Here is a 17,134-nt window from a genome sequence, read left to right as displayed (position 1 = left end):
TAGATCCTTTACTTCTTTGGTTAGGTCTTTTAGATTAAGCCTCCAATGGTCTTTTAGATTAAGCCTCCTCCACCCCCAAAACAACTGACTTCTAATTCGTTTATTTTTCATATTAAAAAATACAGTTGTAGGGGCGCTTGGGTGGCTCAGTCGGTTGGGCATCTGCCTTCAGCTCGGGTCATGATCCCAGGTCCTGGGATGGAGCCCTGCATCAGGCTCCCTGCTCAGCAGGGAGTTTGCTTCTCCCTCTTCCTCTGTCTGCCACTCTCCCCTGCTTGTGCTCTCTTTCTACCCCCCCCCTCTCTAATAAATAAATAAATAAAATCTTTAAAATTTTTTTAAAAGAACACAAAAATAAAATTGTATCTAAATTACTCTCCATAAACCACTTGACAGAAATTAAGTGTTTATCTCAATCATCAGCAGTATAGGAGGCAGGCATGTCCTCTACCTCCCTTCTCAAATTTTAACACTTAGACATAAGAAAAATAAAACATGAGGGCAGCCTGGGTGGCTCAGCAGTTTAGTGCCTGCCTTCGGCCCAGGGAGGGATTCTGGGGACCCGGGATCGAGTCCCACATCGGGCTCCCTGCGTGGAGCCTGTTTCTCCCTCTGCCTGTGTCTCTGACTCTCTCTCTTTGTCTCTCAAGAATAAATAAATAAAAAAGAAAAAGAAAACATGATGTCTAATTCTAATCAAGAGTAACAATTTATACTAGATGAAGCCACCTGCCTGAAACAAGACTAAGGGCTGGGGAAGACATAGAAACCACTGTTTAGATGCATGGAGGTAGGATCAAACAATTATTGAGAGTAGAGGAGTTACAATCCTTGAAGGCAGGAGGCACAGCAAACAAGCTCCACAGTCACCTCAATTCCATCCCTATGGGCATTTTTCCAAATTGCAGCCTAGAAGAACTAATTCAAACAGAAAATGATGGTCATATTGGGCTGGAAAGACAGAAGTCAAAATTGGGGTTGCCTATACAATAGGGATTTGGTGGGGGAATTCCAGGAGAAGAGAAAAGTGCAAGGAAGAAACCAAACAACCTGTGTCCCTATACAAATTCTTCTCATTTGCTGACTATGAACCTGCACATACACATGGCAGCCCTCCCTCGCCCCCACCACCATTGCCAAAAAAAAAAAAAAAGGAGAAGGAAGAAGGAAGAAGGAAGAAGGAAGAAGGAAGAAGGAAGAAGAAGAAGAAGAAGCAGGGAAAACCGACACTGGGACTTTGAAGCTGCAGCCACACATAGTAATAAGGACACGGAAGTTGAGGTCCAAAGTATTAAGACTTTGGTAAACACTGCACTTTCAGAAACCAAATGGGCTAGCCCCGAGGAGACACAAAGTAGAAGAGCTCCCACAAAGCCTAAAAATGTGCCTCAACAGAGCCAGGTGAGATCTGGCACTCAGACTGCTGGAGCAAACCTGACATGCGTTTGCTTCTGTAACTTAACATTGGCAATTTTGGGCTCCTACCAGAAACTGCCATGCCAAAAAAAAGGACCAAATATTAAAATGCAAGAGGAAAACCAGACAATGCAGAGAGACTTAGGCAAGAACTTTAAAATAATTACGATTAACATATATATATTATTTAAAAAATAGATGGAAAGATAGAAAGTGTTAAGAGAACTAAAATCCATTACAAAAAGACCCAAAGGGATACTCTAGATTTTAAAACTGTAATTAAGAACTGTGAGAACTTCCTAGGAAGATTTAACTACAGACTGGACACGGAGGAAGACAGTAATAAGTCAGTTGAATGACAGATCAATAGAATGTATATTAACTAAAGTGCACAGAGAACAAAAATAATGCAAAATCAAAACAAATGCTGAAACAGATGTATGACATAGGTTAAGCAGTCTAGCATGTGCCACTCAAAGTCCCAGAGAAGAGGGAGGAGGAGACCAGAGGCATCAAGGAAACCAGGCAGCTTCTGCAGTGTTCCAGACACGAGGTTTGAGAGTGTTTAACCAAGTTAAAAAAAAAAAAAAAACCCAAGTCAGAGGCAGTACTTTCAGAGAAAAGACTGAATAAAGTAAATAAATGAAAAGATATAAATAAAAAGTCTTAATAAATAAAAAGACACACACAAAGGGGACAGGTAAGAGCAGGAAATCTAGGATAACCCACGGCTTTCAGAAAGGAAGAATGTACCCACACCCAGACAGTAACTGTAAGAGAAGCCAGCTGTGCAGGGGAGAGGCCAGGCAGGTAGAAAGGGAGCTGGCTCAGTCTGGGATACACTGATCAAGTGCATAAAGACAAGTGGGCAGGGTCAGCTGCAACAATTTCTATTTTGTGGTTCACAAGTATGATGGTGATCTGGGATTAGTTTCTCTTCACTATAATCTGTCCTGGTACTACTGAGGGAGATAGGAGGGAGAACTTTGGTCTCCCTGGAAAAGTAGGTAGTCATGTACCTCATTTGTGTTTTGGAGGTTAATTCTTGCCAAGTGTGAAAGTAATGGGAACAGTTCTAGAGATCTGGTGATGTGCTAGGAAGCTCCTGTAAACTGGAATTGCTATAGACTTGACAGCAGTGTCTAGATCAGTTCACTGTTCTACAGGAAAGCAAGGCCAGCAGAAGGAAAGGCACCAAAGCAGAGGATGTGAATATCTGGTCCTCTTGGTGGTCAGTCAGTACTGGTTTTAAGTGAGGAATTGGCCTATGCTTTATGTATCTGTCCCACTTAATTGGATTAATGACTAGAGGTAGAGCCACTTTTAATAGGAATCAAAATATCTGGAGGTGACTACCGAAAATGCAGATTCCTTGGTGTACCTTTAAACCTACTAAAGCAAGAATCTCAGAACAGCACCTAGGAATCACCACTTAGAACACATGCCCTTGATGATTCTTATCACAAATACTAAAGGTCGAACACTACTACAGCAATGGCCTAACTCATAGCATGGGTGTCAGGTAAGCTAATCTAGGCAATACCCTGATCCATTCTGGAGAACTGCTAAGACAACAGAAATAGCTTTGCGTTCAAGGCCCAGAGCCTGACCTACTCATTTTTCACTCTCAAGTAAGTTTACAGAAGCAGCACCAGTAACTGTAAGAGTGGCCTCAGAAGGCTGCGTGCAGAACCAGTGCTGATACTCCAGTGATCCACTCCCAGTATTCTGTCGGCCATAACTCTGGCCTTTGTATCTACTAGGCTACCAAGATACTGAATAAAAGATACTGTCATTAATAGATGAGAACTTATAAGACAATCTCATCAATGTCCAAGGAGTTACACAGGTCAGCACATGGACACAAAACATGTCATGGTGTTACAGGATGACTTACGGAGAGAAGCGAAAAACTTAAAAGACTTGTTAATTTACATCTTTTCGGTTTTCTGTAGGGAGTGACATCAGCTAAAATGGTGGAGTAAGGAATTCCAAAACTCCACCCTTACATAAAAGCTGTAAGAAGCTAGAAAATTGAGGGAACTCAACATTTTAAGAACTATGAAAACTAACCCAAAACTTGCAGCAACCTTAACAACATTTATTCAAGAAGAATGACTGATTCTCAGTAAGAACAGTGAGCTATGTGGTGTGAAACTTATCCTAGTCCCATCTCGTGCTCCCAAGCTGTTCAGTCGCCTTGAAAATGACAGCCTGAATTCTAGTACCAATACCAGAGGAAGCAGAATGGATCTTATTCTGAAAGAGTTTTAGTTTTTGTTTGAACTGTCTGGTGACTCCCTAGAAAACCCACTGAAAAGACTTGTCTTTATCCCGCTGAGCTCCTAACAGTGTTTGAGCTTCTACCCCATTTTAGTCACTCCTGCCTGCGGCAACAGAAAACAGGATGAAAGCACAGCAACCAAAATCTGGTGAGGAAAGGGCAATGAGACATTTTGGGAAATAGGGTTTTGAGAAGTTCTAACACATCCTTGGGATTCTAAAAGGCCATACACATGCCCAGGGAAGACTGAGAACCCCCAAGTTTTCTCCTCTGGTTGACCTTGAAGCTTGGTGTAAACAAGAAGTGAAGGCTGAGGTGGCTACATGCTGCCTGGCTGAGGGTCTGACACAGGCTGCTCCCCCTCCATCTGCCACACACACAGAGCCCCTAGGAAGACTGGGAGGCTTTGGGGGTCCAGGCATTTAAGTAAATCTGTCCCATACTGAGAACATGACTAGACAAATGTGACAGACTTCTGTGGCCACACAGGAGAAAGCTTACAAAATTAGCTCAGAGAAGTCACTAAACAAATAACAAAAACAACAGCAAACAGCAACAAACCCAAGGAAGGGGAGACTCTGACATCCAGAAGTGACATATTGTAATATTCAAAATGCCCAGGGTTCAACAAAAAGTTACATGGCACTAAAAAATCCTAAAATAAATTTAATACAATTCTTTTTTCAACAGCATCAGGGAGGATAAAATACTTAGCAATAAGTTTAACAAGTCTGAGACTTGTACACTAAGAGCTACAAAAGTTAGATCATTGAAAGAAAATAAAGATGATCTGAATAAATGGAACGACATCCCCTATTCATGGTTCAGAAGACTTAATATATTAAAATAGCAATATTCCTCAAATTACCTATAGATTCAATGAAATTTCAATAGAAATTCCAACTATCTTTTTTCCAGAAATGGACAAACTGATGCTGTAACTTATAATGAAAGGCAAGGGTCCTAGGATTGCCAAGATAATCTTGAAAAAGAACAAAGTTGGAGAATTCCTAATTCCCAATTTCAAAACTTCCTACAAAGCTACAGTAATCAAACAGTGTGGTGTTTGCATAAGGGGAAGATATAGAGCAGTGGAAGTGAACTACGAGTTTGGGATAAACCCATGTGTCTGTGGTGTGTGGATTTATAGCATCATTACGGGGCTTGGACGGGACACTGATGTTATCTAATGTGGTACCCACTGTCAGGAGAAAGTTACATCCTTAAGTTGGGTAAAGAATTCATTTCCTCTGCCTGTGTGGATTGGTGTGTTTTTGAGAGAATGAAATGGCTAGGGGGACTTGGGAACTTTAAAGAAAAGGAAATTAAAGACAAAGATCATAAGCACTTCAGGAATATGGACAGCATGGACATCACAGGACAGAAGACAGGAAGCTGTGGCTCGGGCAGGGCTAGTTTAGGTGGAATATGACCAAGGCCCCCTCCATTGGAGGTGGTCTGGCACAGTGCACTGGAAAGGAATTACAATCCAAAGGAGCCAAACATACCATTATACGGTTGTTTTTAATGACTTTAGTGAAATATTAGTGAAACCCGAGGTACCGTGGCAAGGCTAGAAAGTGGAAACTATATAAAATTTAAATTGTGTCTCCTGATGTCTGGGACAGAGAAACTTAGAATGGTTAACCAAGGACGGAAAATACCCAATGACTGTCTTGAGTTTTTACTCAACTTTTAAGCAAGCAACTTTTAAGAAATAAACTGCCAAGGTTTGTTTTTGGGAAGAGTATAAATACAGAGGTCAGAAGTAATGTAACTCAGTGACTGAGCTTTCTCTGTAAAGACAAAAAGTGGAGAGACAGATCCAGCAGAAGAAAACTAATTAAAATAAAAGCAAAGTATTGCTTTCATTCATGAAGAACTGTTTTGACATTAAGATGTCCAACAGATTTTCTGAGCGCTTCCCATGTGATAGGACCTGATGGATGTTGGTGATATTTACAATTTTTTTTCTTTTTTTTTACGGAACACAAAAGTGATTTTTTTATTAGAAAAAAAATGCCCTATTTTAACACAAGTTCACTGTTTATGAGAACACATACTAAAAGAACAGTAACAAACTGGTCTTAGGAAGAAACAGTAAGATGACAGAAAACTTGATATACTACATCTTCAAGGTGCCTGCAAGCAGGCCCACTGGAAATAAACACACAACTCCCATCACCCACAAATCTGCACAGGTTCCATCGGCAAACATTTAGAAAACACACTGGAAGATACGGATGAACTCAACCCCATATGTACATCCACATGTGTATATGTGTGCATGATTTTCCTTCATTTTACTCTCAGCTCAAAGAAATTCTTGATCTAAAATTATTTCATGCCTAGCTTTTAACAAAGTCCTGGTTTTTGTGGAGCTTATGTTCCACTGGAATAATATTATACATAAACAAATAAATGCATATATTGGGTGGTAGCAAATGCAATGAAGAAAAAAAATCAAGCTTAAATGTGAATTAATTTTGCTGCTCTAACAGACCAAAGTGAAAAGAGTTCTCAGAACTCAGGGCTCTGCATTTTGTGCAGGTAATTTTTTTATTTAAGGAGGCTCCACACTCAGCATGGAGCCCAATGCAGGGCTTGAACTCATAACTGTGAGATCAAGATGTGAGCTGAGATCAAGAGTTAGATTCTCAACGGCCTGGGCCATCCAAGTGCCCTGTGCCAGTTGATTTATTTAAAGGAATCTAGAGAATAAAGTGTCACAAATCATTATCTACCGAAAGCAGGCACTTTCCAAGTGGAAAAGTAAAAGCATTTAACTGAAACACAAAACTTCCCTTAAGAGTATACACACAACATGGATGAACCATGACACAGTATGCCTAATGAAACACACCAGGCAGACATGGACAAATATAATACATAATTCCACTTTGATGAAGCACTTAGAAAAGGTAAATTCATGGGGATAGAAAGGAGAACTGAGGTTACCAGGGAGTTTGAAGGGAAGGAAGTGGGGAGTTGCTGCTTAAAGGGTAGTTTCTGTTTGGAATGATGAAAAGGTTCTGGAAAAATGGATCATGGTGAGGACTGTACAACGCTGTGGGTGTACTTCATGCCACCAAATTACATACTTCAAAAGATTAAAAGAGCGTATCTTATGTTATATAGATTTCACCTCACTAAAAAATTACTTTCCGACGCTCAGCGAGAAAGGAAGAGAACACACCTCCTAAGGCGTCCAAGTGAATCAGAGCCATCACAGCAGAGCAGTGGGGAGATGCACTTGGGTGAGGGCCACTGGGACAGCAGCACAGCTGCTCCTCCCCAGTGGTGACTGGCCTTGCAGCCAACCTGGGGGAGCAGCATATTATTTTATGAATGGAGCTGGCAAGCTTCCTTACAGATCTATTTCAGAGTAGTCTTGAAAATTACTTTTTTTTTAACTTTTTTGCTCCCAGTGTTCTACAAATGCTTAAAAGCATAAATGGTTAAATCTATAAGTCACAAAGTAGTAAAATTACTAACATGGTTGCTCCTTTTTCCTGATGAAACATATTTAGAGAAGGTATTTGTTAACTGAGCTTAAAGATATCCAAGTGAAAGTAAAATCGAGTCAATGAGAGAATATGGTCTAAAGAGCAGGAAGACACGGTAACGATAAACATTCATAACAAGACAGAGTGCCCTAGAAAATACAAATGGTAATTAAGAACTTATGTAACTCTTCCTGAGTTTAAGGTCTTTGATGTCTCAGGGAACATATAGCACTTCTTTGGTAGTGCTCTCTTTCCATGATTCTTGGATGGTGGACCAACTTTGTAAGTGGGAAGGTTGTCTGGATAGGACAAAAGTAACTGTAATAACTGAACATTTCCAAGAGAATCCCTTAAATTCTTACATGAGACAATTCGCAAGATGGTCAGAGAAGTTTTTCTTCCCATTAATTTTTTTTTCCTGATCATGTAAGTCATACATACCCATTGCTAAAAATTTGGAATTTACAGAAAAGCATGAAAGAAAAAAACCCGGCAACGTATTAAACCACATCACCCAGTAATAACAACATTCTGATTTATTTCCTTCTGATCCTGTCCCTCTTTTCACATGATAGTATCATGTAAGTCTGTATTTCTTACTTTAACATGGGAGCACAATCATTGTTCCCAGTTGTTGAAATAGGTTTATAAACATAATTTTGACGTCTGAAATATACTTGAGCAGATGGATATACAATTTACAACATTTCTTTGTTATATACTTAACTCATTTCTATTTTGTTTAAAAAATATGCAATGATGATCATATCTTTGGGAATACTTTTCTCCACTTCCTACTGTTTCTTTACAGTAATTTCCAGTGAAATTACTTAGATCAAAATCTATAAACACTGTAAGGAAGCCACAGCCATGGCTGCTTCAAAGTCTTTGCCGATTAATACTCTTTCCAGGAGTCCTTATATCCTTTTATATTTCCTCAGTTAAATTGCAGCTTTTAGTTTTAGTAATTAGGGTTATTATATAGTAAAGATATTATTAAGGTATTTGAATTTTTGTTATTATGAATAAATCACTGTCTTTCAGATGCTTTTTAGAAATAAAGCTTTTGATCTGATTACTGTCACCTCAAACTAATTTTACTAAGGTCTTATTTATTATAATGGCTGTTTTGGAAGAGTTTTAGTTATATAATCTGCCACATATTTTTATTTTCTCATTTTAATAGCTATACTTTTTTACACTAATGTTAAATCACAATGGTGATATGGAGATATTTATAGTCATTATGTTGTAATTTGTTCACAGAGTTTCATTGTTAAAAATTATGTCTTATGTTGGTTTGAGATATTCTTTGAACTTGTTTGTTCAAAGAATATTTATGTTTTTTGAGTACCTACTAAAACCAGGGACATAATGGTGGGAAAAAAAATGCATAAAATTCCTACTTTCAAGAAGTATACATAGTCCCGTAAGAAATAAAGACAAAAGAATCACAGGACAAAATTATAAAATTATAAAAATCAACTGTGCAAAGTATATGGAAGTACTGGTAGTTCTGTAAAATAATAAATATGTATGCATACATACACACAGGTGTGGGGCAGGGAGAGAAAGGGTTAACTCAGCAGGCCAGGTTGCTCAGACCTCATATATTCCCTAGAAGGGCCTATTTCTGTGTTCTCTAGGTTGGCTTCTTCTTTTTTTTTTTTTTTCCTAGGTTGGCTTCTGAGAACTGAGCTCTTAAAATGTTCTGACAGAGTTTCTCCCATGTTGAGGCGCCTTGTTGCACTCTGGGGCAGTTTGTACAGAGTTTACGTAAACAGCAGGATTTATGATGAACAGGGGCTTTTTCTCTGAGGTTCTGGAGCTTCAGTGATGAAGAAGAGTCACATAGGCCTCATATCCCCATACGACAGACCCCTTTACAAACTCTGAACTCCCCGCTCAAGCTAGCATTACTCAGATTATCACACGTGAAGTCAAGCATGTCCTATACAACTCCACGAGGAGGAGCTTCGTGGAAGCTCCTGCTTGGTGTCCTCTAGACTTCACCTCATGCTGTTTCTCCCTCTGCTGATACATCTTGTATTCTGCTGCTCTAACAGACTGTGATCATGAGTGGAGCAACCTCTAGGCCCTGTTACGCCTTTGAGCATATCATTGAGCCTGAGGGTCATCCTGGGGCTCTCAATACAATGCGTGTATGAAAACATCCTCCACTGTGGCTAATTGAGGACAGCTTCTCTTCAGCTGTTTGGAGCTGAAGCCTGAAGAAAGACAATCAGATGAATGGATAGAGAGGAAGAATGGTTTCCCCAGCACGAGAGAAGGGAAAGTAGTGAGAGGAACATTGCACAGTCTGAGAAATGAAAGGAGGGAGAAGGTCCCCGACAGCCTTCCAGGCCACACTAGGGACAGGACAGATCCACGGATCCGTGCTGCGAGCAAGGGTGACATGATCAGACTCCCGATTTCTGCAGGTGTAGCACAGACCAGATGCATGGGGGCTTCCGGAAACTGGCCAGGGAAGGTTATCATGATAGTAGGTATTAGATAGTATTCTTACATTCCTCAGATTTTTAATTACTTGATGTTTTGTTGTTGTTGCTCATGGGGTTACTCTGTTGTTCGTGTTTGTTTTTTTTAAAGCTGGAAAGGATCCCTAAGGAGTGAGTTCTTGTGAGGAAATTCAGAACAGGAAGAAGGGGTGAGAAGATACTAGAACGAGAGAGGAGTGAGTCCGTATTTTCACTTTTTTTCTCACTGAGTTCTCCTGCAATCTCTATGAAATTGTTTAAATTTATTTGAAAGCCTGTCAATATTTGGTTTTATGTTAAGTCTTAAATCTACTAAAGGTTTCAAAAACAAGGAATCACATGAGAACTTACCATTATAGAAGAATGCCTAATATCTAATGCGTAGGTATAGTCCAAAACAAGTGAGTTTAATTTTAAAAATTTGCTCATATCTTCTTTGTTGATCCCAAGACTATGGAGCCCATTCATCATTTTTCCTTCTAGCTTCAGCAGATCCAAAAGACTTTTGAAGAGAAGAAAAAAGTTTTAGTTTGATTTGCCAAAAAATAACCTTTAAAGTTTATAGCCCTATTAAAGGATTTGAAACAAATTCTGCTGGTATTTTTATTAATAGCTGGAAAAAATATTATTAAATTCATTAACAAACAAGACAAGGAGTTCAACTAGGGTAAACTCATGCTCACTTTTTTTGTGTATAGTGACAAAATCTCACTATTTAAAAGGTTAGGCAACAAGGTATACTTACTACATTCTTTAGAAAAGAAATGAAGATATGCTCACCTCTGAAAAAGCCAAAAATGAAGGGAAAAATATACTAGCTCACTATTTTGGTAAATCTACTATTAAAACAAGATAAGATCAAATAGGACCTAAAATATAAAAATTTTGCAGAGAAAAAGCCCCATTAAAGCATGAAAGTTCACAACTGTTTAGAATACTTATTAAAATTACTAATCATATATATAATCCTTTGAGAGCTCTTAAACATCATAGAAAATATTACTGCTAAAAATACCAACATCCATAAAGAAGCCTACTAGCAAAAAGTTTGGACAGTTTGATTCTTTAGACTCCTACTGACGAAGCTAACACTTGTGTGTGTGCCAGGTAAGTGCCATGTCCTTTCCACACACAGCACCTCTCACAACCACCTCTATTTGTAAGATAAGAATTTTGGATTGCATTGCCAATGTTCCCCTCATTTTTAAAATTTTACAATGCTTACTGATCAGACACTTTTTTGGGGGGGGGGCAACAGAACTTTAACATTCCCCATAGGTTTTTTTAATCTACCATCTTTGTAATCTCAATCTAGTTTCTAGGAAAAACATCAGTCGAAAGACCAGATCGAGTTACATGGTACACTGGAAAGAGCACAAGATTTTGAATCCTGCTACTATTTGCCAGCTGTGTCCCTATCTTTGTGTGACATTTGAGTCTTCATTTCCCCATCTAAAAAAGAGAATGATGGCAGTCCCTCTATAAGGCATTAAGGTTAAATTAACCTACTACTGGGCACACAGTTGCCCTCAATAAGTATTAGTTTCTTCCTTGCTCTTTTCAAATCTTGAATTCTGGCTACCAATTAAAGAAAAATGGTTCTTTAAATATCCTGGGTCTATTTATCAGGAAAATTTCTATCTTTGCATTTTGAAATAATTAATTTCTCATGCTTCTCTTTGAAATGGTTATTATCTGAGAGCCTTTCACTGGCTTCCCTGGCCTTTCAAACCAAAGGTGAAAATCTGAAACCTAGTTGCACAATCCGAGCCTTGCCCTCCTGTGTAACCGCAGCTTCTTCCAGCTCCTCCTCACTCCACAGCCTGGACACAGGAGTGGATTGTCATTTTTTCAAATGTGCCACTGCTTGCAGAACTCCCATTCCCCACTTTGCCTGATTTGTCCTTTAAGTGTTAGCTTAAATTATCACTTCCTTGAAAAAATCTGACATTTCTACTGTCCCCATGTTCCATCAAGAACTAGTTTAAATCTCTGGAGTTATAAACTCCCAGAGCACTGCACTTTATCTTTTATAAAAGATATCTTTTTATTGCACTATCATTATATTTACTATCGGTTATCCCACCAAATCACTTATCTCTGTCTTCTCTGCCACTACACCCCCGATATCTACCAGTTCCTATAGCATAGTAGGCACTCAGATATTCACTGAATTGAATATTCATATTGATGTTATAATACTGAATTTTAATGTTATATGCATTACATATACATATTTATCAAGAGCCCAAGGGGCTCCTGGGTGGCTCAGTCAGTTAAGCATTGGCTTGGGTCATGATCCCAGGGTCCTGGGATAGAAGCCCATGTAGGGCTCCCTGCTCAGTGAGTATGCTTCTCCCTCTGCCCCTCCCCCTGCTCATGCTTGTGTGTGCTCTCTGAAATAAATAAAATCTTAAAAAAGAAAAAAAGAGCCCCAAAGGACTCTGGGCTAGATAACTTCATTAAGATAAAGGAAAACCATACAAATAGGGTTATCAAGACACCTCTGTTACATCTTTCTTTCTGGTAGGTATATCGTGGGGACACTGCTCAAGCTTGACTACCAAAATGATTAATATCCACTTAGTACCAGTTTGTCTGCTCAAATCTGCAGCTGAGATGATTGCTTTGAGAAAAAGATGTGTCAGTGGTTCCAAGGTACTACATTTGATCTTAGCCAAAAGGCTGAGAAGTGATCAGTGGTTCCAAAGTAGAGCTAGAGATGTGAGGCACCATTTACAGACCTCCGCAAATTTACTCAGCTCTTCTGCCTTCCTTCCTAGTCACTGCCAGAGCCTCCTGCTGACAACCTCCCGGGGGATGAGAGCTAGGCTTGGGCAAGGCCCTGACTAACTCCAGTGCTAGCTGGCTGGGCTCATGAAGGCTCTGGTTTCTCCCACTACTTCCAGGGTCCGAAGGTTAAGGACGTGCATCAGTCCTCTAAAACCAAAATGCAATGAGAGACAGGTGATAGGAAAAAAGCATAAGGTAATTCCCCACTCCTAAATAGGCAGCTCTGCACTACTACTCACACAAGACCTCTCCCTGGATCCAGTTCCTGAATCATTTTCTTCCAGGTTCCACACTGATTTTATTTGACATGCTCTGATTTGTTTGTGCTAAAAATGTCCAGAGATATAAACAACCTCAAGTATTTTCTTGTCCTCTTTAAAGGGACTTAGAGGAGCTACAGCTCATGATCACATGGGCAAGGAATAAAATGTGTCACAACTTGTGCAGATCACTATGGACCAGCTGGAGGAGCCACGGGGGTTTTATTTCCTGAATAACCTGCAGCCCTTCTAAATGGGCGAAGTGTCCCTGCTGTGAAAACTTTCCCCGAAATCTACCCAACCCTCACTCCCTCTCTTAAACCTGTTTTCACTAATCCTGCGCACAGAATTTCTGTCCTGCTGAAGCTTACAGGCCAGCAGCTAACAACCACTCCACTGCTGTCTATCGTATTTACCTTCTATAAAATGAAAGCTATCATTTTCCCTAAGGATCCAATTAAATAAAGAGAAAAGTCTCATTTGGGCTACTGTATTTCCCAGGCTTTCCTACATTGTCCTACTTGTCCCAAATTGATAAGAAGATGAAATAAACATTTAATCAATTGAAGTTTGATGAACGTAGACAATTGAATTAAAACTGAATATCTGAACTAAAGAATTATATTCACTAAATTTATCTTATAAATACTAATTTTTAGAGTAGTTTTATGCTTCTATTTTTTTTTTTTTTTTATGATAGGCACGCAGTGAGAGAGAGAGGCAGAGACATAGGCAGAGGGAGAAGCAGGCTCCATGCACCGGGAGCCCGATGTGGGATTCGATCCCGGGTCTCCAGGATCGCGCCCTGGGCCAAAGGCAGGCGCCAAACCGCTGCGCCACCCAGGGATCCCTATGCTTCTCTTTAAAAGTAAAATAAATTCAGTTTGATTTTTCTTCTGTTTGGCCCATGACTAATTTGTGGATAAATGCTGATGAACAAATATATGACTTTCTAATTTTGTCCTAGAGTAGTTTTTTAAGAGAATGAATGAATGAATGAATGAATGAATGAATTTATTTATTTATTTATTTATTCATGAGACAGACAGAACACAGGAGTGGAGGGGTGAGGGGGGTAGGGAGAGAGAGGCAGAAGCAGGCTCCACACCAAGCAGGGAGCCTGAGGCAACTGGATCCCAGGACCCTGAGAGCATCACATGAGCTAAAGGTAGACACTAAACTGACTGAAACACCCACCCAAAAATGCTCTAGAGCATTTTTGAAGAATTTTTTTGACCTACAAAAATAGATATACCCTGAATTCTACAATTTCAAATTTCCTTTCTGATTTAAAGATTTAAATTTATTTATTTAAATTAAATTTAAAGATTTAAACACAGATTTAAACTCTTTCTGGTAATTCTACTCTTCTGGGGAAATGTCTCACGTTCCTTTCAGGTCCTTTCTAGAGGGTGGAGTCCCTGGCTTCTCAGCCCAGTCCCATGGAGCTTCCCTGCTAAACAACAGACCTATTAAGGAAAGACAGTTTCTAATAATGCAACAAGTACAGGTGTTTAAGGTTTAGAAACTTTAGTTTTCACATCAACAAATGTCACCAAGGTCTCTCCCAGTTCTGTATTCTAAGACACTTGAGAGTATTCTAGCAAAATGATAATAGAACTGTTTTGCACAAAAGCATGTATTTGCTTTAAAGTGATTATTTGCATTTTGGCAAATACTAAATTCAGGACAGTATTTGCCTTTATATAAATCAGTTTGTATTAGTAATTTAATACTTACCTAAAAGGATCATAAGCACTCATATCAATACGAAGTCCATTTATGAACAGACAGGCATCACCTGGCTGAATTTCAAATCTATCATGAAGACCCTTGAAATAGAGCAGGGTAATAATTAACCAAATCATATAACAACAGTGATCTATGACAGAAGTCAGCAAACTTTCTGTAGAGTCATATAGTAAATAATTTAGGCTTTGCGGGTCACATCATCTCTATTGCAACTACTCAACTCTATATTCTTGTGGCGTGAAAGCAGCCAGACAACATATGAACAAATAGGCATGACTATGTTCCAAAAAAACTTTCATTTCTAGGGCAGCCCCGGTGGCTCAGCGGTTTAGCGCCACCTGCAGCCCAGGGCGTGATCCTGGAGACCCTGGATGGAGTCCCATGTCAGGCTCTCTGCATGGTGCCTGCTTCTCCCTCTGCCTGTGTCTCTGCCTCTCTATCTCTCTGTGTCTCTATGAATAAATAAAAATAAACAAATAGACAAATAAACAAATAAATAAATAAAATAAAAACCTTTCATTTCTAAAAAACAGGTAGCAGGCCAGATTTGGCCTGTATGTGGGTAGTAGCCTGCCCACCCCTAAGCTAAGTGATAGAAATCTCATGATAGGTTAGAGATAAAAATACCTGGATATTTTGGTTCTGCAATATATATTACAGTTCTAATTCTATAACAATTATTTACCTCATACATTGTGTCTGTAGGTGCACACACACTTAGAATTTGATAGTTGCCACACTCTTATTCTTTAATATCTCAAGACTCAAAACTTTGGTGTATTTGTAAATATCTGTTGAAGATCACTCTAAATTTATAAAGGCTTCCATTAAAGCAGTGTTTCAGTGTTTACCGTTTTTTCATTTGGTAAATATTCCCTGAACACCTGCTGTGAGCTAGAAATCACTCCAGGCACTAGAGCAATAACGAAAGTAAAGAATAGAATGTTCTTGCCAGTACAGCATAGTTATCAAGATAGTGGTGAAAGGGGTCAAATTAATTAATTAATTAATTTATTTATTTATTTTTAAAGATTTTATTTATTCATGAGACACACACAGAAAGAGAGGCAGAGACATAGGCAGGCAGAGAAGCAGGCTCCATGTAAGGAGCCTGATGTGGGACTCGATCCATAGACTCCAGGATCACGCTCTGGGCCAAGGGCAGGCACTCAACCACTGAGCCACCCAGGCATCCCCAAATTAATTTTAAATCTTAATCTTGCTATTTAGACGTGGTAAGAGCTGAACAAAGTTACTTTTTGCTTCAGTAGGTCTCCATTTCCTCATCTGGAAAATGGAGTACTTACTTCCATCTCACAGGTGATAAAGTATAAATGTGACATATATCCGTGTCTAGTCACATATGCACCACTGACAAACGAAGCTTTTATTATTACTATTATTAGGGCATGCAAATTCATTTAGAAGGAAAAACAATTTCAAAACAATGCATTTTAATGATGCCACATAATACATGACCTAACAGAAGTTTGTATAAATTATTCTAGAAAGACAGGTGAAGCAACTAACAAGAAGAGCTGCAGAGGAGGCTTGGCAGCGGTAAATTTTTCTGTATAGTTATCACTTACAACAGGTGACATAGAGAGAAGGGAGAGAAAGAACTAAATTCGTAACAGGACAGAACATATTTCCACTTGATTTATACTGAATACTAGCAAGAGATTAAACTCTAACACAAGAAGATTCACAGGTAAAACTCTGATTTATCTTTAGTTATTTCTCTGCCTTTCTATCAAACACTTATTCTAATAAATCTTCATTCTAACTTCAAAATCTACAGCTGCTTAATGAACTCATCGCTTGTTTTCCCAAAACTTGCACTGAACCCTCATACACATTGTCTTGAGCTCTCTCCAGCACCTCATTCATTTCAGGCATCTCAATGATAAGGGGAAAGTATATCAAGCACACAGATCTATACTAAATTGCTAATTCCCTCAAGAATGTTGATGCCAGGGCAGCCCGGTGGCTCAGTTTAGTGCCACCTTCGGTCCAGAGCGTGATCCTGGAAATCCAGGATCAAGTCCTATGTTGGGCTTCCGGCATGGAGCCTGCTTCTCCCTTTGCCTGTGTCTGCTTCTCTCTCTGTTTCTCGAATAAATAAATAAAATCTTAAAAAAAAAAAAATGTTGATGCCAGCCACAGCACCTTGAACGAAGAAAGTCAAAAAAGGGTAACCAATTGAACTTAGTGGATTTGATTGCTGAACTACTACTATCTACTGGAGACTGGTGCTGACAAATTCTTTCTCATTCCTCTCAGAGGAGTAAGCCTTAAATCCTGGAAAATTACCCTGAGTGTATGATTTAAGGCAACTTTTTTGCAAATCAAGAGGTTAAGACTTCAGTTTCCAGCAATATAATGAACCAGAGATCCTGAAATCCTCCTACTGAAAACAAAACAAAACAAAACAAAAAAAAAAAAACACCAAAAAAACCCCCACCAAAATGCTAGATTAAAATATTATTAATGCTCTCTAAATAAATAATTTAGTTTTTAAATGTAAAGACTTCATCTAAGGGCAGAGAAGTGGGAATAGGAGTCTAAGGATATAAGCAAACACGGAAGGTCGTGCCCCAAGGAAATCTTGAGCTTCCTAGGTAG

General features: G+C 39.1%; 1 protein-coding gene across 3 annotated transcripts in view; it reads right to left on the bottom strand.

Moving 5' to 3' along the window:
• Nucleotides 1–17,134, bottom strand: part of UGGT2 (UDP-glucose glycoprotein glucosyltransferase 2) — a 184,242-nt gene that overhangs the window by 96,637 nt on the left and 70,471 nt on the right. For all 3 annotated transcript variants that reach the window (XM_077855168.1, XM_077855166.1, XM_077855167.1), the window contains exons 11-12: nt 14,498–14,589; nt 10,056–10,206 (exon numbers count right to left, since the gene is read on the bottom strand). In XM_077855168.1, the coding sequence (XP_077711294.1) occupies nt 10,056–10,206; nt 14,498–14,589 (243 nt within the window). The remainder of the gene's footprint in view (nt 1–10,055; nt 10,207–14,497; nt 14,590–17,134) is intronic.

This window comes from Canis aureus, chromosome 17 (genome assembly GCF_053574225.1).
Source record: "Canis aureus isolate CA01 chromosome 17, VMU_Caureus_v.1.0, whole genome shotgun sequence".
Classification (NCBI taxonomy): Eukaryota; Metazoa; Chordata; class Mammalia; order Carnivora; family Canidae; genus Canis; species Canis aureus.
This window is presented reverse-complemented; position numbering and strand designations above follow the sequence as displayed.